This window comes from Varanus komodoensis, unplaced genomic scaffold (assembly GCF_004798865.1).
Source record: "Varanus komodoensis strain SLA01 unplaced genomic scaffold, ASM479886v1 scaffold9, whole genome shotgun sequence".
Taxonomy (NCBI): domain Eukaryota; kingdom Metazoa; phylum Chordata; class Lepidosauria; order Squamata; family Varanidae; genus Varanus; species Varanus komodoensis.
In genome coordinates this window covers 18,884,166-18,908,098 of record NW_025336598.1, presented here as the reverse complement: position 1 = coordinate 18,908,098, position 23,933 = coordinate 18,884,166, and the positions used below count along the sequence as shown (strand labels likewise).

At 42.4% G+C, this 23,933-nt stretch overlaps 1 protein-coding gene across 1 annotated transcript in view; it reads right to left on the bottom strand.

The window, feature by feature from the left end:
* Window positions 1–6,115: 6,115 nt before the first annotated feature.
* CUNH4orf19 (chromosome unknown C4orf19 homolog) overlaps window positions 6,116–23,933 on the bottom strand; it is a 48,510-nt gene continuing 30,692 nt past the window's right edge. Inside the window, exons 2-4 of the mRNA XM_044418211.1 lie at window positions 14,647–14,704; window positions 9,409–9,462; window positions 6,116–8,925 (exon numbers count right to left, since the gene is read on the bottom strand). Of these exons, the coding sequence (XP_044274146.1) occupies window positions 8,007–8,925; window positions 9,409–9,440 (951 nt within the window). The 5' untranslated portion in view covers window positions 9,441–9,462; window positions 14,647–14,704 and the 3' untranslated portion in view covers window positions 6,116–8,006. The remainder of the gene's footprint in view (window positions 8,926–9,408; window positions 9,463–14,646; window positions 14,705–23,933) is intronic.

The window sequence follows — 23,933 nt, the reverse complement described above, 5'->3', positions numbered from 1 at the left end:
GTTCTGTCTTGTTTCTTCTTTCCAGTTAGATACCACATTCTTCAGAGTAAAGATCTGGTGAAATGGCCGGGTGAAATGGCCGACTTCAGCAGTGCCTTTTATGGTTTGCAAAGCTAGTACAACTTTTCAGTTGAACCAAAAAGAAGGCAGCAGAAAGTGAGATTGAAGAAATTATGTTTAAAACAATTTAGACAATTCTATATATTCAGATTGTCTTGCCAAGACAATGGGCCAAGAATTCATGTGAGGTGGTAGAGACCTATTAAGTCAGGAAATGAACAGAAGCCACATACTGAAAAAGATTTCCATTTGCAAGTGTATCTGCAGATAACCAGTGCACTCAGCTAATTCCTCTGAAAGGTCAAGGTGCCAAACTCTGTGATCTGGCTTTGTAAATGGAAATGATCTGGGTACTTCCAAAGTTACCTGATTTCCATGTGTATTGAAGAAGCATACAGTGAGATCTTTGTGTGCAATTGACAGATACACTTCTTCATATAATGCCTTTGAGAACTGTCTTTAGATTCTGGCAATAGGGAATAATGAACTTTACTAGAAACTTCCCTGAATACCTGATTCTGCACAGTTAGTTTCACCAAGGATACAGACAAAAGCTGCTGTTGTGAGGAGTAGAAAGGAACAAGTCTCAAAATGGTCCTGAAAAGGAAAGAACTTTTATAAAATCATCAAATGTTATTTTGTATGACTGGCATTTTCATACTGGAATACTTTTATACTCTCAGGTGGATACAATCTGCACTTAGTGGCTTGTTTGCTTTCAATTTGTCAATAAGGGTTAAAACTTCACATTTTGTCATTCCTGTTTGCATCACTTCTTTGTACTCCTAAAAGTTCAAATGCAGACATTGGCATCTTTCCAACATTTTATGCATTGGATTCAGACTCAAAGATTTCAGTCAGCATTTCTCCAGTCTCCTTATCTGCTAGTTCTCCTTTATCTCTGTTGTCTTCCAACCACTTCACTAGCCAGTCCCATCTTCTGATGTATTAAAATACTTGTTTTATTACTGGTCTTAATCTTATTAGAGTTGCTTGCCTCCTTTTTTGTTTCAGTTACTGGCTGCTAGCATTTCTTTTGTGCAACTTTGTGTTCCCTTTGTTCTTATCAAGAACATTATCATTTTCTGAAGGCATTATTTTTGCCAATGGCTTCCTGTATACTTCTAGTGATCCATACAGGTGACCTTTTGCAGTTGGGGGCAGCTTTCCTGACCTGCAGTATATATTCTAGCTGAGTTACAGTTAGAACTGTTCTGGTGAGATTTGGCCCTGTTAAGTATCTCTTGCAATTTTCTTTTTACCAATCCCCTCTTTTTGAGAAATTTCTTCTTTTGAAGTAAAATATATACTATTCAACTTACTTGTTAATTTTCAATTTACATGTAAATTAAATTCAATAATAGTGTGGTTATTCAATCATACCAGGAACAGCTGCATCTCAAATTAGATCTTGATGTACACTTAGAATTAAGTCCAGGATAACCTCCCTTCTAGTCAGTTCCATGACCTACTGCTCTAAGACACAGTTGTTTGGAGTATCTAGACATTTTCCTTTGATGTCATGATTGGAGTATACATTTTCCAGCTCATGAGAGGATAGTCACCCACTACTGCAAGACTTTTCCCTTTGGATGCCTCCTGGATTTCATTTTCCATTATCAAGATTACTCTGAGCATTTGGGTCAGGATGATGGGGACAAACTTGTCTCCATGTACTCAATTTTAGGTCCTGATATCTGGCTTAAAAGTATTCTGGGAAGGCATGTGCTCCCTTTGAGCGTTCTAGTTGACACTATGATCTTAACATACACAGCAGTACCACTCCTAGTAAACCCTTCCCTATCCTTCCTATGAAGTCTGTATCCAGAGGTGTATCCAGAGTGTATCCCACTGTTTTTTTCCCCATTCTATCAGGTTTCCATTAACCCCTCTGTATGTTCTGAAAAATGAACTCCCCCTCTTCCGTGTTGGTTCAGAAACATCTAGTATTAGGTGCAGAAGCACCTGTGCATGGTGACCTCCAAGTATCTCTTGCATGTGTGTTTTCCCCTCTGGCCTTTCAGTGTTTTGGTTATCTTGTTCTGTTGCATGCATGCGGCCTATTTCTACCCCGTACCCATTTGGGCAATGAAAAATATTTCCATAGACCCTGGACTAGATCCTTCACAGCTTCTTTCCTCCCAGATGAAATGGCGTGAATAAGAAGATCTTTACATTAATTTGTGAGGTGTAGCTCAGCTCAGTTCACTCTGGAATATGGGATGAATAAAATCTTTGAGCATTGCTACTGCAGACTTCAAGCTGTTGGGAACCAGTAACACAAAGTGGTTACTACCATTATGAGAGCTAAGGGAAACAAATATTATGCCTATGTAGTCAGTGTTTGAAATGGGATGTACAGGCCCAACTTAAACTAATGAATCCCAGTTATTCCAACTTGCTATCTCTTTCTCAATTCCTCTCACTCTCCCCAAAACTAATGATCTGGTATCTCAGTTGTTTGGTCTTATTTTTTTTTAAAGTACTCTTTATTGAAGCTGACTGCATGACCTATTTTGGAAGATGGAAGGTTACATGGGCTGAACTAGGGAATTTATACTGGCTGTAATAGAAACAGAGCTGATATTAAAAATAAATCAGAGTACCAGAGGAAATCTGTGGGACTTTCTTTCTCTCTTTAACCTTAAGGTCACTTTGTATTTAAAATATCATAATGTTGAGGTCAGAGTGTCCCACAGGACTGAAATATCCTACTGTCGCTTTCTGTAGGATGCATTTTAAAAGTCTGATCTGTGCCCATTTATTGAACAGAGTGTTAGGATTTGACCTGTGTAACTTTCCTCTTTCAAATTAGATCATGCCACATCTGTAGTCTGGGAGAAAGAGCAAGTTAAAATTCTGACCTCTCAATTAGGCAGAAATACAGGCACATTTGGAAGTTACCTAGCAATGAATAAACTCTATCAGTTGGGAGGGTTTTTTAATGTCTGCTCTTACTTTCTAATTCAACTGGAAACTGACGTTCTGTTTGATTGTTTTTAAGCTGAATGTCCCCAGAATCTGAAAGTTCAGGGTATGGATGATTTCCCTGATAATGCTTCACTGCCTCTCTCTCTGAAGTTCCAAGGTGTAGTCAAAACAGTATTATCTGCACATAGAACCAAGCTTGAGTTGGTAGACCCTGTGAGGTGTGAACACCTAAAACATCTTTATTGTTGTAAACTGTTCCGAGGTGTCTGTGAAGGGACGGTATAGAAAAGTTTTAAATAAACTTTATAACAAACTCCTTAAGGCAACGCAAACCCTGAAAGTAGCCAAATAAGGTCCGAGCATGTTCAATGGCTAGAATGACTGTTGGGGAAAGGAAATTAAAAGCCTGGTGGAAGGTGGAATGGAAGAGAGTAGCACGGAGAAGGGCCTGGCTGGAACAGAAGTACCTCACGCTGCAGCACTTGCTTGCAGATCCCAATTTGTTAATCCAAAACAAAGGCATCCACTGCAACTGTTTCATAACACAGACTTTGCATTCAAAGATAACCTCATTGTAAACATTACAGTGTAAAGTTTTTGCATTGCTTTAAAAAACTAGTTACTACACTGCTGTTGAGAATACTCCCTTGCTTCACCTCAATTGGAAAATGACCACACGGCAATAATCCTTTAGTCCTGCAGGTGGCTCTCCAACACACAAGGTAGAAGCACTGTAAGAAAAATGTCCTGATGTTTTGGCAATTGTTTTATCATCTACTTATAAAATATTGGCATTTTGTGGGATGCATGCCAAATGTAGGAAGTTTAGTTGGATGGCCTATTTTAAAGTAAGAAGAATTTCATGTTTACCCTCTTCTTTCTTCTAGTTGCTTCTATTTATCTTCCAAACTTTTAAAAAATGAGGGGAAGATGGGGTCCTTGGAGAAATAAAGCTCTTGTAGGCTTCATTTCATTGGCAGGCCACCAGAAGCAAAAGACTTAGGGCCAAACCCACAAAAAGTACTAACACTACCAGCAAATTTAGCTTAAGCCTCTTATAACCAGTAACTAAGACTTAGGAGAGGCATTTCGATTTTTTTAGGGGACTGCACCAAAACTAGGAACTCACCAAACAGAAAAATTGGTCTTTTCTGACAGACTTTTTGATTAGGTTGTGCTTTTATATTTGAAATGACTCTTGTCATTTTTAAAAACACAGTTTTTATTTGGTATGAATGAGTTTTAGGTTTTGTGCCCTAAGAAAGGTTATATTGAATACTACCATGGTCTTCTGTACTACTGTGGAGTCTTCACCAGGATACCTGTGTACTCACCTTTGTCAGAACATAGAACTTGCTTAAATATATTTGTGATCTTAAAAGCTACAGAGGTTTTAGCTCTAAATGTTTTATGGGCAATAGGATGCCATTTTAGAAATCCTTAAGGATAAAAAAAAAAATCGCAAGATCAAACTTTTCTATATTTAAAACAATTTCTTTATTAACAGGTTACAATAGATTTTCGTCTATAAAATATAAAATCAGAAGGGAATGGTTGACGATAAGGGAAGTCCAATGTCAGGTAATCTGCCATTTTCATCTCTTCTCTAGAAGTATCCAACCTCAAAACTAGCAAAATGAGGTTAAATGAAGTAGTTTGAAATTCAAGAAAATACCTCCCCAAGAGTTCAAGAATAAATATTTTCCAGTACAATATACCAAGTATTTTTCAAGTGGCATCAATACTGTCACAGGAAACTGAGGGAATATTTTTCTATTCATAATGCACCAGGCAATCTAGTATTAACTCGATTTGCTTTGGATTTGCTCAGTGGTTGATCTTTTCTGCAGACACCCCATGTTTAGTTCAGCTTAGATGACACCCTCATGGATGCTCTTTCACCTACTTTGAGAGCTACTTCCATAGGAATATGCTCCTACTTGCTGTCACATCCAGGGTCCGAACAATTGCAGGGCAAATAATCCATTTATCTCAATTTGCAGCCTGCCCTGTCTAAAACATTTAATGCTAACTTAATTACTAACTTCAAGGAAAAAAATCATAACGCCAGGCCTAAACCAGAAATTATTTTGGGGGAATAGTGTTACAATGGTGTGTGCGCGTGCACACACACACACAGACAAAATCTCCAGTGATGGACAAATTAAAGGGCAAATTAAAAAGATCCTGATTTATATATACATGTCAATTCTGTTGTGGGAAGTGTGTCGGCCATTGACAGGTACCTTTAATTTTGCAGTTTGCTGGTGTCGGTGCTGTTGTACATGTGGATGAGTAAACACAAGCCGGAGACATAACATTCAGGACACCCAAGCCATGCTCTTTGGCATATGTTCTTCTACAAGCAAATTTAGTAAAGCAAAATCAGGGAATGCAAATGCATGTGCAAACCTGCCGTGAGCTTGCAAGAGTGTGTAATTGGAGCTGCATGTCATTTTATGCTCAAGTCACACTTAAGGCTTCACCATGAAATTGCCTTGCCCAGGCAGTTTCATCCTATAGCACTTTCCTCAACCTGGGGCCCTCCAGATCTTTGAGACATATTGAGAGCATCAGGTTAGGGAAGGCTGGTCCACAACAAGATACCCTTGTGCTTAACCAAACGGAAAAGGACCTGGCGCAATTGCTTCTGGCAAGTCAATGTTGGAAACAATTTATTGTAGTTAGTGTTATGGATCCTGAAGTGAAGTGGCTTAATGGTCTTGCTGCTGCGTGCACACACAGCAACAGGGTTTGAGGAAGAAGCACCACCAGGAAGAAGTCCACCAGGATGGAATGTAATGAGGCTGAACCTCTGCAATGCACCATGCATGGGACCCTGCTGCATTCTGCATCAGAGAACTGGTCCATCTGGCGCGTTTCTGCCATGTGTGGTGGCTTGCCAGGATCCCTTCCTGGCCCTGTCTCATGATGAAGGATGTTGGGCCTGGGCCCTCCTGTAAGGAAAGCAACAGGAGGAGGAGTGGGAGCAGTGCTAGACTGGGACTCGGGAGACTCACGTTCTTGCCCTCACTTGGCCATGAAGCTCACTGTGTGGCTTTGGGCTAGGCACTGCCTCTCAGCCCAGCCTGCAGCACAGGGAGTTGTGAGGATAAAATGGGAAAGTGGAAGATTGTGCAAGTCGCTCTGGGTTCCTTGGATAAAAAAGGAAGAACACAAATGTAGCATACTAACAGCAACAACTGCTCTACCCCTGAGTTACCGCCCCTCTATTACAAATGGCACACGTGGCTCAGCACCAGAACCCTAAGACATGCCTAGATGACTCTCTCCCCTTCATTATGGTCACTTTGTAGGCACACTGTGCCTGTCAGTGACCACTTCCATACATCAAGCCCTTGAAATAGCCATCATCCTGCAGCTGTGGAACATGGGAAGCTGCCATGTGCCAACCCTAAACCTTGGCTCATCTCACCCAGTATTGTCAGCACGGGCTGGCAGCATCTCTTCAGGGTTTTGCAGCAGGATCCTTCCTGAGCCCTACCTGGAAATGCTGGGGATCGAACCGGTGGCAGGGGGCCTTCTGTATCCCAAGCAGGTGCCCTGCCACTGAGCTATGGTTCTTCTCCCATGTTTTGGTACCAGTTGGGTCTATGTGGCCGTAGGTACAAGAGAAATGTTTACTTGTGTTTTTAGTGGGTTTTACAAGGGGGAAAATACATAAAACTAGAGCTAGGTTAAATATTTTCCAGTTAAAACAAAGCAGATATTCATTTATTTTTCCAACACCCTTTGGTACTATTGTTTCCCCCTGGCTGTGCCTGCTTCTATCTTTGCTATGTCCTACTTTATCTTCTCTTTCACCCTACGGGTGGCTGGGTAGTGAACAGGATGCCGTCACTCACAGCGCTGTGTATTCAGTCCGAATGAGCGATGTGGTGACATCACTGAGGTAAGTGCAAATGAGAAAGGGAATGCTTTTGTCTGAAGTCTTTCCTGCAAAGGAAAAAAAAAGTCAGGGAAACCGTTTCTGGCACCACTGAAACTCTCCCTCCGAACCCAGCAGTTGTCTCTGAGCTCTAGCTGAAATTGCCCTTCAGCAGGTAAGAGGAACACGTGAAGCCTGGAGGGCTGAGGAAAGCTCTGAACTGCCCAGAAGTGTGGGAGGACAACTTCTCACTGTCCTGATATCTTAAAGTCAGGGAGGTTATTTCAGCTCTTACTGACCTGAAGGAGCACTTAGCACTTCCAAGTCCTTTTTTTCCCCAAAAACAAGAGAATTTCACCGGGAGGTAATTTTTCTAGCTGGAATTTTTCCTGGGTAAATTATATATGTTAACCATTCCTTGCAGCATGTGCATTCATTACAGTCTGCAGCTGCCATGTTGGCAAGCAGAAGGGGACGATTCACTTGTCTGGCAGGAGCAGCAGATAGCTCATGGGTTGGATAGCTCATTGGGAAGCTTCCAGCTCGTGGACTCTACTGTTTTTTTGCATGAACCTCATGATTCATCAAGGGGAGCAAGGCACAAAAGACATACACTTAAATGCATGCCTTTGAGCACATTCTGAGCTGGAGGATTTCTGTTCCATACCAGAACTGAACCAAATCGCAATTCTTTGGGACAAAAGTTCTCTTCTGCTTACACTGAGATTGTTTTGTAATTTCAGTAGCCTAATTTAAGTAGGAAGAGCTACTTTGTTCCTATTATTAAGCAACTGACAGGGAGTCAGAAGCCCATGCCAACCTGCTGCAAGTCACCCAGAGACCTGCTGGTACATCCTGGCCTTCCTTCCACCCACCCCAGTGCAGAGGTCTGGCACATAAACATTTGGTTGCGTGATGTTGCTGGTGGTACATCAATATAGTCCTGGGAGATGCACAACATGGGACCTGGCACAGCTCCTCTTGTGAAGTAGCTCACCTGGCCTGTCAATGTGTTCCCTCCCATTATGGGCAGCCCGGGCTGTTGCTGTTCCCCAGGGCAGGCCCCCAGTGTGGCCTTTCACACCACGTCTGCAACAACATTTATTATCAGTACCACGGCAATCATCTAATAGTCCTCTTCCTCATCAGAGTCTTCTCCTGCTGTAGCAGCCTCAAGGGCTGCAAGAGCCTCTGCTACTTCTGCATCCTCCTCCTCCTCCTCTTCCAGTTCTCTATCCACCTCTTTGTGGCACACACACATTGCTCCTTCTGCCGCATCCGTTTCAATATGTGGAGATGGGGCCTCCCTGGATGATTTATCCTTGACACACACCCTACAGGGTTCATCTCCTGAATCACAGCTTTCAGACTCACACGATGGCTTGTACCTGGGCAAGCATTCAGTGCTTTGGGCTCTGCATGTGCGGTTGGTTAACAGACTCGTGTTTCCAGCAGCTCTTTGTTTTCTAGGACAACTGGCATCTGGGGATTCATTTGGGCCAGGCACATGTATGCCACTGCCTTGGGTCTCTGATATGGCACTCTGAGCAGAAGGAATGTTTTCACATGTATTTTGAAATTCCTCATAGTGGACGCTTCTTGTTGCCTCTGAAGTTGGCTTTGGTTGATCTTCATGTTTTTCACACATTTTTGGCTGGGAGACCCTTTTGACGGAAGGATCCTGTAGCTGACCAGAGTTGAGATGTGTGCAGATCTCTTTGCTTTGGTTTGTGCTGGGGTTGAAGTTTACAGCAGAGTAGGAATGGATGCCATTGATAGTGAAGCTGCACTTTTCAACCAAGTTCCCAAGCCCTTCCTCGCAAAGAGCAGTACTTCTGTGATTCCAAACAACATCCTTAGTGTTGTTTAATTTGTGTGTGTTTGCTGCTGACTGAAAGTCAACGTTCTGCAGTTCATTTTTATGTACCTGAATGTCGTTGCTGTGCTTGCATTTGAGTTTGCCTCCATCCTGTTCATCGGACTTGTAGTTGTTTATCTCATTGACATATCCAGATGTCTGCAGTTCTTGAGGATCAAAGATGTAGCTGCAGAAAATTTGAGACAGCCATTTAGTATTTCCTTCTCTAATGAAAAAGCCACAACTAGTCTAAGATTTCAAATCTGTTGTCTTTTGTCAAGCTTTATCAGCATTTTCAATTTTACTTATACTTTGAGTAGACCCATTGAAATCCATGGGCTGTAAGTTAGTCACAATGAATTCAAGCTCCATTTATCACAGTGGGTCTTTGAGTAAATATGGAGCCAAACTTAAATGTGGTGCAATAGAACAAAAACAGAATTTTCAAAAATATCTTCAGAAGCAGCCTTCAACAATCTTATGCCAGATGTAGTCTAGATGTTTTGGGCCACACAACTCCCAGCATTACTGACCAGTGGGCATGCTGGCTGGGGTTGATGGGAGTGAACTTCAAAATATGTGGAGGGCACCAGGTTGGGGAAGGCTGCTTGCAAATATAATGCTTATTTAATTTTAGCCATGCCTCAAGTGGTACTGAGTCTGCCTGTACCTTTGTATCATTTTACAGCACCTGCACCCCATCTGGATTCTTCTTTGTTATTATCTGAAAAGAGAAAGCAGACAAAAGTGTATATAAAGACATGTATTTCACGCATGATATGAAAGAGTGAACAAATGAAAAGGCAGCAGCTTTCTGTTTTTGAAAGAGCATTTTAGATCATTTAGAGAACTAACTCCTATGACACTGGAAACCCTAACATGCTGCTATTTGCGCAGAGCTCCTTCATCCCATTTCTCACAACTTCCGTTGAATATGAACAACTTTTCAGACTATTCCTTCTTTGAAAACAAGATCAACCTTCATGGCAGAAAAGAGCTGGGCAACCAGTGGCTTTCCAGATGTTGCTGGACTACAATTTCCATCATCTCTAGCCAGCATACTCAATGGCGAATAAGGATGGAAGTTGCAGTCTAATAACTCAAGTTACCTATTCCTGTGTTGGGGTGGGCTGGGATATAGGCTCACAGCTGGGTTTGAAGGTTTCCAAGATCTGCCTTGGTCGCCCTGTACAACGACCTGTGCAGGGAGAAGGACAGGGGGAGTACATCCCTGTTGGTTCTTCTGGACCTCTCGGCGGCTTTCGGCACCATCGACCATGGTATCCTTCTGGATAGACTTGCGGGATTGGGGGTTGGAGGCACTGCTTTGCAGTGGTTCCGCTCCTATCTCGACGGTCGATTCCAGAAGGTAGTGCTGGGGAACCATGTCTCTACGTCATGGCAGCTATGCCATGGGGTACCACAGGGCTCCATTCTATCCCCTCTGCTATTTAACATCTATATGAAACTGCTGGGAGAGGTCATCAGGAGGTGTGGGCTGCGGAATCATCAATATGCTGATGATACCCAGCTTTACCTCTCATTCTCCACTAATCCAGGTGAGGCAGTGGCTGTGCTGAACCGGTGCTTGGCCGAGGTAAGGGAATGGATGAGGGCCAATAAACTGAAACTCAACCCAGACAAGACGGAGGTCCTGTTGGTTGGCGGATCGGGTTTCGGAGAGGGTGGATTTGACCTGGTCCTGAATGGTGCAACACTCCCTCTTAGGGATAAGGTCCGCAGCTTAGGAGTACTCCTCGACCCGGAGCTTTCTTTGGAAGCTCAGGTGACAGCGGTAGCGAGGAACGCCTTCCTTCAACTTCGGCTGATTAATCAGCTGCGCCCCTACCTGGAATACGACTGCCTGGCGACGGTGACACACGCGCTGGTGACTTCCCGCCTAGACTTCTGTAACGCGCTTTACATGGGGCTTCCCCTGAAGACAGTCCGAACACTTCAATTGGTGCAAAATAGAGCTGCCAGGTTGCTGACGGGGACGGGGCGTTATGCTCACATGACTCCAGTCCTCCATCAGCTTCACTGGCTTCCCATTGAAGCCTGGGCCCAATTCAAGGTGTTGATTATGACCTACAAAGCCCTAAATGGCTTGGGTCCTGGCTACCTGAACGAGCGCTTACGTCCGTATATGCCCGACCGCCCTTTGAGATCTGCGGGAGAGTCCCTTCTCCGGGAACCCTCCATGAAAGAAATTAGGAGAGTAAGTACCCGGAGGAGGGCTTTCTCTGCGGTGGCGCCCAACCTATGGAATTCACTCCCCAAAGAGGTCCGCCTGGCACCGTCGTTACTGGTTTTTCGGCGCCAGGTAAAGACCTTTTTATTTAAACGTCATTTCAATTGTTAAAACATATGATCTGGCCTGGGCAACTTCTTCTTCCTTCTCTTTCTCCTCCTATATTTTTATTTTATACTGATAATTTTAATTTTGTATTTGTAAATCAATGTATTTTTTGTATTGTTATATTTAATGGTAATTTATTATGTACTATTGTATTTCAATGTATTTTATCATGTTGTAAGCCGCCCCGAGGTTTCGGCAAGGGGCGGCATAGAAATGTTATAATAATAATAATAATAATAATAATAATAATAATAATAATAATAATAATAATGCTTTAGTGCTATCAATGAGTTCAAAGTAAGAATCCCATCCTATGCATTTTGAGGTTCCTCCCAGCATGCCCAGCACACCCCAGAATCCTTAAATGTTGTACCTGTGCATAGGGGTACACAGGCAACACAACTTTCACCTGCTGGCCTTTCTCATAAAAACTACCTGTGGCTTTTTGCCTTGTTCTGTTTGTTTTTTAAAGCATGTTCTTCCTCTCATATGGAATTTTGACACAACACTTAGATGAGGACCTGCAATGTCTTCGAGAGAGAGAGAGAGAGAGCGCACTGCATGGATTAGATGGAATTAGTGGATTTCATAATGTACCAAAGAAGAGGTTTGGAGAGCAACTGGGAGAACAAAATACTGCAAGTTAAAATGGCAGTGACAGAAAAACAGGGCACTTCCTTGCCACCTGATGGGATAAAACCAGAAAAGGAGAGTGTTTCCTTTGGTAATTATTAACCAGTGCCTTCTTGCAGTCAAAGCTGAAACCCGGAGATGAAATGAAATGTAAACCCTTCCTGAATAGTGAGGTAGGAGCTGGAAGAACGGCATTCAGACTTTGGTAATTACAACATATCGTCACTGCATTACTGCAGCACCCAAGTATAAACATTCAGCCACTCTTATTAAATTGTTGTTGCCTGTTTCACGTGGAGGTTTGGTCTGTTTATCTGCATTATCTAAACTATGAGAGGACACTGCGCAGGCAGAGGGAAGAGGAGGCTCATCCCGATGTTGAAACAGGCTCGTGTAAAAGAGGAGCCAGAGTGTGGGCGTGGGTGTTGTGCTTCTTGTGGATTAGTGTCTTCCGAAAGCAATGAAACATGGCCTTTCGGTCTTCCAATCTTCCTGAGAACCTTTTGAAGATATTCAATACTGTGAAAGGCAAAGCTTTTCATTTAGGGATGGAAAGCTGGACTTTTCTTTAGCATTTTCCTAAATTTAAATATATGGCCTTCTGAGTTACTTATGTTTGCTTATAAGTTAATAATTTTCCAGGGCTGCTTTTTCTTCCCGTCATAAAGCTAACAAATGCAGTACCGTCTTTCTATCAGTAGGTGGAGGCATAGAGACCTCTAGTCTACCTCATCGAGCTTTTTCACTTTGAAAAACTCAGCCTAGGTTTATTCAGAAATATACACGTGCTTTATTGAAAGTTCCCGCATTGGTATATTCTGAGATGTAGGCCATTTCCATCTAAGGAAGCCATGGTCCCTACCATGGAGCTTGAACAACTATGGACACAGTTGCACGACATACTGAAATCTGATTGAATAGTTACCTCTCTGCTCAGGGAGAAAATATTTTATTTTGGTGGCCATGTGTTCTACTTGAAGGGTTGTTGAAGGGACCATCCTCTGTTTGAAGGTGTCCTCTCTTTGTCAAGTCCAGGTCTGGTTTAAAAAAACCCTAACAATGAAGTGCAAGCGCCTTGGAATTGCTTATCACAATTAGCACCCAGAATTAGCTAGAGACTCTTTTGTGTATTGCAGTTGGTGTTATGGTATTTATACAATATGCATTTACACTGTTGGGGTACATGATTAGGAAAAAAGTTTGGTTCCTACTGTGTCTAAAATGTGATTAGGTCACCCAGACGTGCAATTGCAGGAGAAGTGGGAGGAACTGGGAAACCGTGCGAAGGAGAAATCATAGAATAATAGAGTTGGAAGGGGCCATGAAGGCCATTGAGTCTAACCCTCTGCTGTTGCAGGACACCAGGTTACACCATCCCTCTCAGATGGCTGCCCAGTTTCTTTCTGAAAGTCTATAGTGTGGGATAGTGCACCACCTCTCTAGGCAGCTGGTTCCACTGTCGTATTGCTCTGACAGCAAGGAAGCTTTTCCTGATTATCTAGCCTGAATCTGTGTTATCACAGCTTGAAATGATTATTCCATGTCCTACACACTCTGGTATCAGTAAGAAGAGATCTTGACCTTCCTCTTTGAGACAGCCTTTGAAGCCCATAAATTTCCTTCCTGATTTGCTTCTTACAGTGATTAAACTTCTGCACACCTTTGCTGGTCCAAAGGAGTAGAGAACTTGAAAAAGAAGTGATTCAAAGCTCCTTTGCCCACCACCACAAAAAAGAAAGGAAAGGAAAAAAGAACAAAAGGAGGGGCAAGAGGAGAGAGGGGGTTGTGCTGCTACTTCTTCCCATAAGTTACTGCAACCAGCAGTCCCCTGTCCCTTTTCCTGAAACCAATTCCCAAAAGTCAATGCAGCCCTTATCCCATGCTGAGTTTTGCAGGAATAAACAAAATTGAAGACTATGATTTACTTCTAAATAGACATGTATATCAGCACATTTTCAGCTAGTTGCTCTTTGAGTTAAGAATATAAAAATGTCAAAGGAGACAATCACACAAAATAAAGGCTTCCAAACTTTTTTTTTTTTTCAAAGGATGAGAGAGGATAGGTAGAAACAGCATTGCATTTACTCCTCAATTCATTCGCCGAGGCAGAGGGACGTAGGGAAAGAGAGAAGCTGCCAGGTGGGGGGCAGCGAGAAAGGCCAGTACCACAAGTTCAGCACATGCTGAAATACACATCATGGAAAAAAGACAACAGATAATGAAGTCATTGTAGAACAGGTGTGAAGAAATGTCAGGATATAATAGCAGAAATTGTGCACGAAACTTGGGTTGGAGTTTGCCTCACAGGACAGATTAGTGAGTCAGACTTTGCAAAGCCAATAAAAGTCCCAAGTATAGATCTTTATCCCGTCTCCCCCGCACCCCGACCCCAAGCACACATGAGTCACCTGTCCATATACTCTTCCATGCTACAGGGAAATGTATTCTATTTGCATTTGCATTTTAGTAATTATTTTCACATTTGCATCTGTACATATAAATCAGTATGTGCACATTTTATGCAAATTTGTAACCTCTGTTTTTGTGATGCATAATGTCCACCCTATATCTTAAACTCATCTCTGCAACTTATCTCTGAATTAGGAATGACTGCTGATAACGCCAGTTAGAATCTGGGGAAACAGACACACATCTTTTTCTTGGCTCATCTGTTCTGGCCAGTGAGAGGTGCATTTTGACATTTCAAGTTTGTTCTTGTGGGTGTTTTTACAGACCCAAGGACTAGGGAATCAGTCCCCCATCATTCAGAAACTGTTTTTGGCACTGTTTCTGCAGAAGGGATGTCTCTTAATCAGACAAAACACTGCCTCAGAAGCAAAAAAGTGATTTCAGGAAGTTAACGTGTTAGAGCAAGTGCATTCTTCACAGGAAAATGTAATTTAATAGCCCACTTACCAATAAATCAGTGGGAGTTGTAGGAGCATGATTTCAATATCTGGATGAGCAGTGGCATCTGAAATGACAGATATTATATTGATTCCTTATATACAGTTATGAGATTTGATTATTAAAAGATATCCATTGTCTATAGGCATATGATCATCCTTATGCTGGGATTTCAAACTTTAGACCAAAGCACATTAATAGTGATGCAAGAGGGGCTGAAAGGTGCTTTGAAAGATAAAATCATCCTCATGTGCATTTGGCATTTGCTTTGGCATTCTGTACCCGCTGGATTCTTTTCCTACGTGTAGGCAGCAGTGTTGTTTGAAATCTCCAGATGGAAAATTCTGTCTGTCTCTCAAACAATAATGTTCTTTTTTTTTAACCACAAGTCAGTTCTGTTCCATGTTTGCACCACTTTTAAAATTCTCCTTTTAAAAAAAACCACATAAAAATTGTATGCCTTTGTGTACAAGTGAACATTTATATGCATTTTGTGAGTACACTGCCCTGATATACACACTTTAGTAAGCACATTCTGCTAATATTTGCTTGGTTTCTATACGATTTCTCCTAATATATACATTTTACATCCTTTTTTACATTGGAGAATTACATTGCAAAATCTGGAGGAGTGCAGAAACAAAAGGAAAGTTGTGTTCACAAATTAGTTTAGGATATGCAACTTGTGTGTATTCAAATGCAAGCCAAGCAGATTTTTGCCCCAGTGCCTATTCCAGATGACAGTTATTCCAGCAACCCTAGTAACAGCAACTGTACCTAGCAACAGAGTCTACTTCCTGAGTCCTGCTAGATGAGGGAATGGGCATGATGTGATGCTGGAAGAAAATAACTAGGTTACTTCCTTTTGCCTGTCCATTGTTCTGGGAGCAGAGGAATAGAACAAAGCAAAAAAAAATATAAAAATTATAAGAGAAATAAAAGAAAACGTGCATTCCAACTCTTCAATGTAAAAGCAAAGATTACTTCCCAGTTTTAGTGAAGAACTCTTAGCACCACTGCCCAGGATTACCCCAAATGCAGTCTGGCAAGCTACCAAACCTAGTCTACTCTGTTCTAGTCTAAGTGATGTGATTACTGGAGCCACTGGCATGTGGTCTGTTGAGACCAGGATGGCTATCCACATTGCTGCAAGCCTGCACTGCAAAAATACATGACTGGAATCTGCAGTACAGAGCCAGTTTGGAAATGACCCAACGCCATGCACTAACATAGCCTGTTTGACTAGTATTCCTAGTGGCTGATGTCACCAATGTGTTGTTGCCATATCACTTGATTTGTGAACAGCATGTGCTAACACACTCATGCTATTTTCATTCATTCCATGGGCATGTTTTTCTGTCTTTGCTTTGCTCCTTGAGAGTCTTAACTGATACTTTCAGAAACTGCAAAAACCAGGAGCAGTCCCAGCTATTAAACCATGTTGCAAAGAAAAGGGTTGTCTTGCATTGCTGTTTTCTTAATATAATGTGTATCCCTTTTGGAAAAAAAATAAGTAATAGGATTTGACAGCTTAATAAATTGCTTTGCTGGTTCAGACCACAGCTCTATCTAGCACTGAACCGCCTTCATTCCCTTAATGTGTGTTACTAGGGGCAACCATTATCCTCAGTGGTTTGTTCCTGCCTTCTGGTATGCAATGGTATATTGCCTCTTTACATGGAGGTTCGATAGCTATTCCATCTAAGCTATTTACACACACACTCAAAGCCGTCTCAGCACCTTCTCTTTTCCTCTGTTATGGCTGGCAGGAGACTGGCTCTTCAAAGAGGCCGAGAAACATAACTCAGGCCTCATATAAAACTGTAATTAAGTCCTACCTCCGAGCCATTGCTTGATGTAAACCATTAGCGTAACTGTTTAATGAAGGAGTTGAGTGCACATTAAGCCACAAACCTTTTCCTGTCTTGGTTTTGTTAGCACTAGTGAAGCTAAGCTGGGATGTTCTGAATTCCACTCCCTGTCTCACTAAACTTGGACAGGCCACCCCTTGCTTAACACAGAGTTGCAAAATAGGAGTAAGAACAGTGTCCTATTTTAGAGGAATCTTGGAATGATTATAGATCAGGAGGGCCAGTTATCATCAAACAAGAGGAAATGCATCACCACTGGAGTCAAGCCAGGAGTGCTTTGGAGCTGAGTGTGGCTATTGGCTCATCTCCCCACTGTGTGGTCAGGTCCTGCGTGACTTCTTCATGCAGGTGGTACAATGTGTTGCAATCACAATGGCTTGCCCTACGTTTGGCCATTCCTAAGACCATTTCTGAAGTTTGGCAACAGAGGCTCAGCTGGGTGGCTTCTAGTGTTCTTCCTTTGCAATTCAGTGGTTATCTGGGCCAAAAGGAGAGCTTAGAAGGAGCCAGGGTGAAGAGGACCTTGACGTTCAGGGATAGCCAGTAGGCCACTGCTTCAGGTGGGACCCCAGAAGGTTAGCCTAACCATGTGTACCCTTGACACCAGCCCTGATCTTCGAGACAGTCACTTACCCAAAGGCACCCTGTGAGTCTCATGGTCAAGCAGCAATTTGAGTCCAGGCTCCCCTGATGAGAATTCACCCGGATCTTCACTACATCACATTGTGTTTCTACTGAAGACTGGTCTGAGCTACTCTTGACCTTCCTGGGTTTCTAATGTTGCTATGAGCAGATTAAAGCCAGAACAACTAATAGGAAAATCAGGTGGATTCTCTTTGGGCTCTGGTGTTTACATTATCAACAGAACTCTGACTTTATTTGCATTTCTGAATCTCTGCTGAAGAGGAGAGAAACATGAGGCTGTTAACAGGGTGGGGTAAGAATTATATGTATATTGTCTTGGAAGTGGCTGGACAGCAGCAAAAGCAGCTTGATGGTCAGCATTCAGTAAGTTTGAAGAACTGATGCTTAAAATGGAATATAAGCAAAAATTACTGCAATCTGAATGTTGACAGGAACTCAAGGTCATCATGAAAGGGATTTTATCCACCATCTGGAAAGAGTCAATCTTTAGATAGGAAGTTATGAGCGAAGGGAAGGACCTTTGGCCACATGTCTCGGAAGAGTGGATATTGGGGTAGAAAGAGAACTGTTGTCTGTTTTGTACAGGTTCACTGGGGGGCAAGCAGAGCACCTGCTTTGCATGCAGAAGATCTCAAGTTCAGTCTCTAGTATTGCTAGGCAGGGCTGGAAAAACTCCATCATGAAACCAGGGCTGCCTGTCAGTGTTGACAACACAGAGTTAGGTGGACGTAGGATACAGCAGCTTCTTCTGCTCCTATGTAAGTGAGGGTAAGGTACCTGGGAGAAACTGTGGGTGCTTCCAGAACGAGTGGTCCTATTAGTACCAATCAAAGGCATTGTGCTGTCATGGAGTCTTTTTGCTTTTTCATGGTTAAAAAAAGACAAAAGAAGCAGTAGAAAAACACATGGGGGTTACAAGTGGAACATAATTGCCTGTCACCCCTAAAGAATTCCGTGGATGAGGCAAGACAATGGTGTGGTAACAGCCTTATCTGGGAGCCTCTAATGTTGGCCCCCATTCTGACGAGCTACCAAACTGAGCTGCAAGATTACCAGGTGCCCAAATAGCTGAGCAGTCAGGAAAACAACAACATCCTGGGCTAGGAAATGTCTTCCATGATGGACTTTCTGTCACATTTCCAGTGTGCCAATTTGCCAGTTGGCTGCCATTTAGAAGAACTGAAACTTTGTACTGGAGGTTAAACTCTCCAAATATCACTGACTGGTTTTCATGCATCAACTCAGGCATTCACACACACACAAACACACACACACAGAGGGAGAGGAGGAGGGAGAGAGAGAGTATTGTTCTAAACCTGTTTGGTCAGCCTCAGGATGTGTGACTCCATATCCTCTGTTTTAGAAAATACGTTGGGGAAAAGGAAGCAAAATAATCCTGTGATTATTATGCTTGTCATCTTCTGACAATGTAATAGCAGGTCTAAAGAAAGGCAAATCTTGGCGAAGCCTTCATACAGAGAAATCTGTGTCCTTACCTGTGACAAGGTATTCCTTCAGATTCCTCAAGTTTTTACATTCATGCTCTACAGCTGAATTCTGTAGTCTATTAATGCTATAGAAATACTATGCTTGGAGAATCTAAGAGGGGCTTTCTCTCCAGAGGAATTCTCTGCATTCCCTCTTGCACCAGCCTGAAGTTGGACCCAATGGCCTATTTGACCACTTCCAACCCTCCTATTCTATGAATCTAAAAAACATTATGGAATAGACTCTCTAGAATATAAAAGAGCAAAAGGCCTGGGTCATTAAAAAGTAAAGAAGAGAAGTAAGAAGCAGATGGATATTTATTTTAATTTAGGAATGTATACCTCACCTCCAGTAATATTTCCATGGTGGCTTACAAATGTTAAATTAAAACATATTTAATGTACTAAAAAGGGGAAAATAACTGGAAGCAGCATAAAGAAAATAAGACAATCAAAGATATTTCAGATGAAATTGAATTAAAAGGGCGGAGAAAATAAAAAGAAGCCTTGACCCAGACCCAAAGAAACATTAAAGTAGGTGGTAGGTGAGAGGGAGAGGATTCTTCACTGGGGGTGCTACCACTGAGAAGACCGTCTTGTCAGTAGCAACTGTCTACTTCAGATGGTGGGGGAACTCAGAGAAGAGGGCCTGCTGAAAATCTCTAGAGTACAGGTAAGGACATGTGGCCAGGGCTGGATCAAGACCATGATGGTCCCCAGAACTGACATATATGTATGGATACATGCATTTTTTTGTGGAGGGGGGAATAGGATGGTACTGTTAGGCTGGTATAGCCGGACAGCAGTTTTCTGGGTGGGCCTGTGATGGGAGTAGAGGGTGGCTACCCAAACCACAGACTGGGTAATTGGACTGTGATGGGGAATATGGAAGCCACTTCAGAGAGGGGAGCGGGGAAGAGGGAGACTGGATGAATGAGATGGGCAGCACAGGTGGGCAAGGACTATAGTTGCTTCTTGTATGCCCCACCCAAATGCCATTATCTTCTGTGTGAACATCAATTCAAAGACACTTCATTAACTACAGAAACAACAAGGAATTTTGTGCCACCTTAAAGACTAATACATTTATTTTGGAATATGCTTTTGTGGACTTTGTCAGATGCAAGTAGGGGATTTTCAGATATACATCCAATAAAAAAAGGTAAAGGTAAAGGTTTCCCCATGACATTAAAGTCCAGTCATGTCTGACTCTAGGGGGCAGTGCTCATCTCCATTTCCTACTGGAGGGAGCCAGCATTTGTCCACAGACAGTTTCCATGGTCATGTGGCCAGCATGACTAAACACCAAAGTGCACAGAACGCTGTTACCTTCCCACCAAAGTGGTGCCTATTTATCTACCTGCATTTATATGCTTTCAAACTGCAAGGTTGGCAGGAGTTGGGACAAAGCATGGGAGCTCACCCCATCACGCGGATTCAAACTGTCGACCTTTCGATCAACCAGTCCAGCAGCTCAGCAGTTTAAACCACTGCGCCACCCACAGTCTCTAATACATCCAGTACAGAATGGTAAATAGTGAGGTTAGAAGGAAATTAAAAGCAGAATGCATCCTTGATTAAATATTTCACAGCCACTCATTCCTTGGACTACATTCCCCTAAAAATACTCAGTGCTTTAGCAGACTAGATAACAATTTTGGACTATACTGCAGGGCTGTCACATACTACTCTTCCTCCCAGCAATATGAGTATAATAACCATGGACTATTTTGCTTGGGCTTCCGTAACCCAAATTCAGCCACCTGTCTTGTCCCTCATATATACATACACAAATAAGGCCAGACTTTATTTACATTGGTAGGTGTTTTTAGTTGAGAGCCAGCATGGCATAGTGGTGAGAGTGTTGAACTGGTACTTAGGAGACATGGGTTCTAGTCCTCAGTCAGCCATGAAGCTCACTTGGGCCCATCCCTGCTTTCAGCCTAACCTACCTCACAGGGTTGTTGTTGTGAGCATAACATGGAAAGAAGAACTGTGTAACCCACCTTAGATTGCCTGCAAGATGAAGAAAAGCAGGGTATAAATATAATGCAGCAGCAGCAACACCTCCTGTTATTCATTGTTTGTCTGGATATGTTACTGCTCAATCATAACTATACTAGCATTTAGGATTTCCAAAATGTTTTCTTTGTTCAATAATCACTATTCAGCTGCATTGTTGGGAACATAACCTGCTGCATTTATGAATATAACAAGCACATAAACTAAAAAGAAAAAATGAGAAAGGCTGATTTCCCCCAAACATGACCATGAATAAGGAATCATTGCAGTTATGAACAATGAATTACACTTAAGTGCTGCATCACAGGACTATTGAAAGTGATTCTTCTAGATATACACAGATATATAAACGACAAGGTGTCAATAAAGAAATCAGCCACAATGCGCAATAATGATACACATTATTGGGGTTTAGTGGGCTGGAAGAGAAAACTATTTCTTGTCATTTTTTGGTAACACACCAAGGTGAAGCATAACTCAACTCTGTAATAATGTTTTTATGAATTGTAGAAGAGATGCTCCTTTAGATATCCTGGTCCCAAGCTATTTAAAAAGGTCATAAACTATCTCTGAAATCCTGAAATATGCAATTGCACAACAGGTTTTGATTAAAAGGTGGCTATTTATAGCATTTCCTAAAACTGTAATCTCTTCAGTACTCCATAAAGTTCTTTTAGGAAACTGATAAGAACTACCTCAGGGCATTTTCAAAATCTCAGAGTTACCTATTCAGACATACATGTTTCTTACATATTAATATTTCTGCCTAAGATTTGTGGGTACAAACTTCCCTTGCTGATCAAATAAAAGATAAAGAGAAATTTCTTTTAGCTTCATTACAGTCCAATTCATTCCATTTCTTTCCAGGAAGAACTCCACAGACAACAGGGTAAGAGATCAGCCTGGCCCCAGCTACCAACTTGAGAATTCCCATATGTATTGCCAGACATGCAAGAATTCTTATCCATGTATATGACTCAAGAGCAGAACACAAGACATGTGCTTTCTTCCATGCAAAATAAATAAGTAAATAAAATAAAGTAGCCCGGCTTAGCATAGTATTAGCTGGAGAACCAAGGTAGCAGCATAACCAGAAACTCTCAAGCGAGTCTACAAAGATTAATACATTCTCCTGCTGTTGCTGTTGTCCCAGCTAGGGATGGGTTGTGGTGTATTTCCTCACCTTGTCAATGCAGTGGAGAAGATTCCCCTTTCTTTGCAATTTGTCTAGGGCAGGGACAGGCAACTTGTAGGACAAAACATGTGGAACCCCACAAGTCTTATCGAGCATAGCCAATATAGCTGCTGGAAGGCCAAAAGTTGTCCAGGGGAATTGTATGTGTTTTGAAATCCAGTGCAATGTTGCAGTGCACTTAATAATATATTAATACTATATAATTACAATAATATATTTATATTGCAATGGCCTCCAGAGTGCATGTTGCTAACAGGTAGCTTGCAAACACATTAAATAAATAAATAAAATATTCTGAAACATTTTGAATGCACTAGATAAATTAGGGGTGAGCAACTTGTAGGCAAGAAAATCTGGAGGACCAGAACTCCCACCAATCCTACTCCATGTAGCTAATGGTGAAAGATGATGGGAGTTGTAGTAGGCCAAAACAAACTACTGAATGGCAACAAATTTCCCACATAGGGAGTATTTTGTGTATGGTGGTCCCCGAGTTACGAACATCCAAGAAACAACCCATAATTATGAACAAACTGCCATAAAGCCTATTACTTTAAAAAATCTACAAGACATCTTCATTACCATAGAGATAGAAGCAACAAAAGAGGGAAATCTCTCTGGAATTTTCTTGCTGCAATTTAAAGATGAATTTCCATTTTTTAAGGAATGCAACTCATTGGCAACCCTGAGACTGCCTGTATGTTGCTATATTGTGAAATACATGCTGTTCTGCACCTGAAGCCCACCCCCAGCTTAAGGAAAGGTTGCCAGTGCGGAGCGGGAGGGGGTCAGAAATGCAGAAACAAATTCCTGCAAGGAGAGGAAGTGTAAAGGGATCACCTAAGGCATGGGTCCTCAAACTACTGCTCGGGGGCCAGATCCGGCCCACCATGCCCATTTATCCGGCCTGCCATGCCCATTTGGACCCGCCGCATGCCCTCCACCACCCCCTTGCCCCATGCGTGGGGAGGCAGCGATTTGCTCAGTCGGAGAAAATGATCTCCAAGCAAGCAAGCTGCTGTCTTGTGCACCTGCCTGCCCCTGCCTCCCCTCCCCTCACCGTGCGCGCCCACCTGCGCCTTGCCTCCCCTCACCGCGTGCCCCACACCACCAGCACCACCTTTCTGGCCCACGCCCAGCACCTTTCAACTGGCCCTCTAGTGAAAAAGTTTGAGGACCTCTGACCTAAGGGAAGCATTGTTGCAAGCGCTGTCTCTACCCTGGGCAGACCTGTTCGCTTTTGTTTCTTGGAGAAGACTGGAGATTTATTTAATGTTCAGCCTTTCTACAAGACTGTTCTTTTTTTTAAGAATCTACTCTATAGCAGTTCCCAGCCCTTGCTCCAGTCTCCATGTCACACGGCTAAAATCTCAATGAAAAATGCTAAGCCAGATTTGGCACTTCGCTCGGGTGCACACTAGTTCAAGGTTGTGTGTTTTTCCACAGCATGAGAACAAACAACACTGGTCACAGACACAGTTATTGTTTTTGCATTTGCAGTCCGTGGGGCAGGGAAGGCCCCACATGCAACCGTATGTTCAGGTTTCACTGGAGATCAAGCCCAGTGCTTTGAAGTGCTTGGGTTGTTTTCTTTTCTTTTGCAGGCTCTGGGAAGAAGATCCAACGTTGGTAAAGGAATGGGATTTTCTGAACTGCCATGCAGAGGGTGATTTTCAAGAGAGATTGCAGCTTGGGAGGGAAGGGTTAATTGTACCTTTCCCAAAGGCTGCAACATTCCCCTTACCCCCACCCCAAAAATCCAAACCATCCCAAATTAAGAAGAAACCTCCTCCTCTTGGTTTGTGATGATATGGAGCTGAGTGCAAATTAATTGAAGAACTTAACTTCCTTTGAGTTTATTTGGATAGGAATTTAATTGGCTGACTTTGCTTCCTGTGAAATTTAAATATATCTTACCAATTACGTCAGCATTTGCATATATAAATATGAATCAACATATACTAATTTTATGTGCATTTGTGTCCTATGGGGCTACACCAACAAATCTTTTAAACATCTCACCACACCTATGCCTTTTGTTCCAGTGGATTCTGGGCCAAGGGCAGTGCAAACACC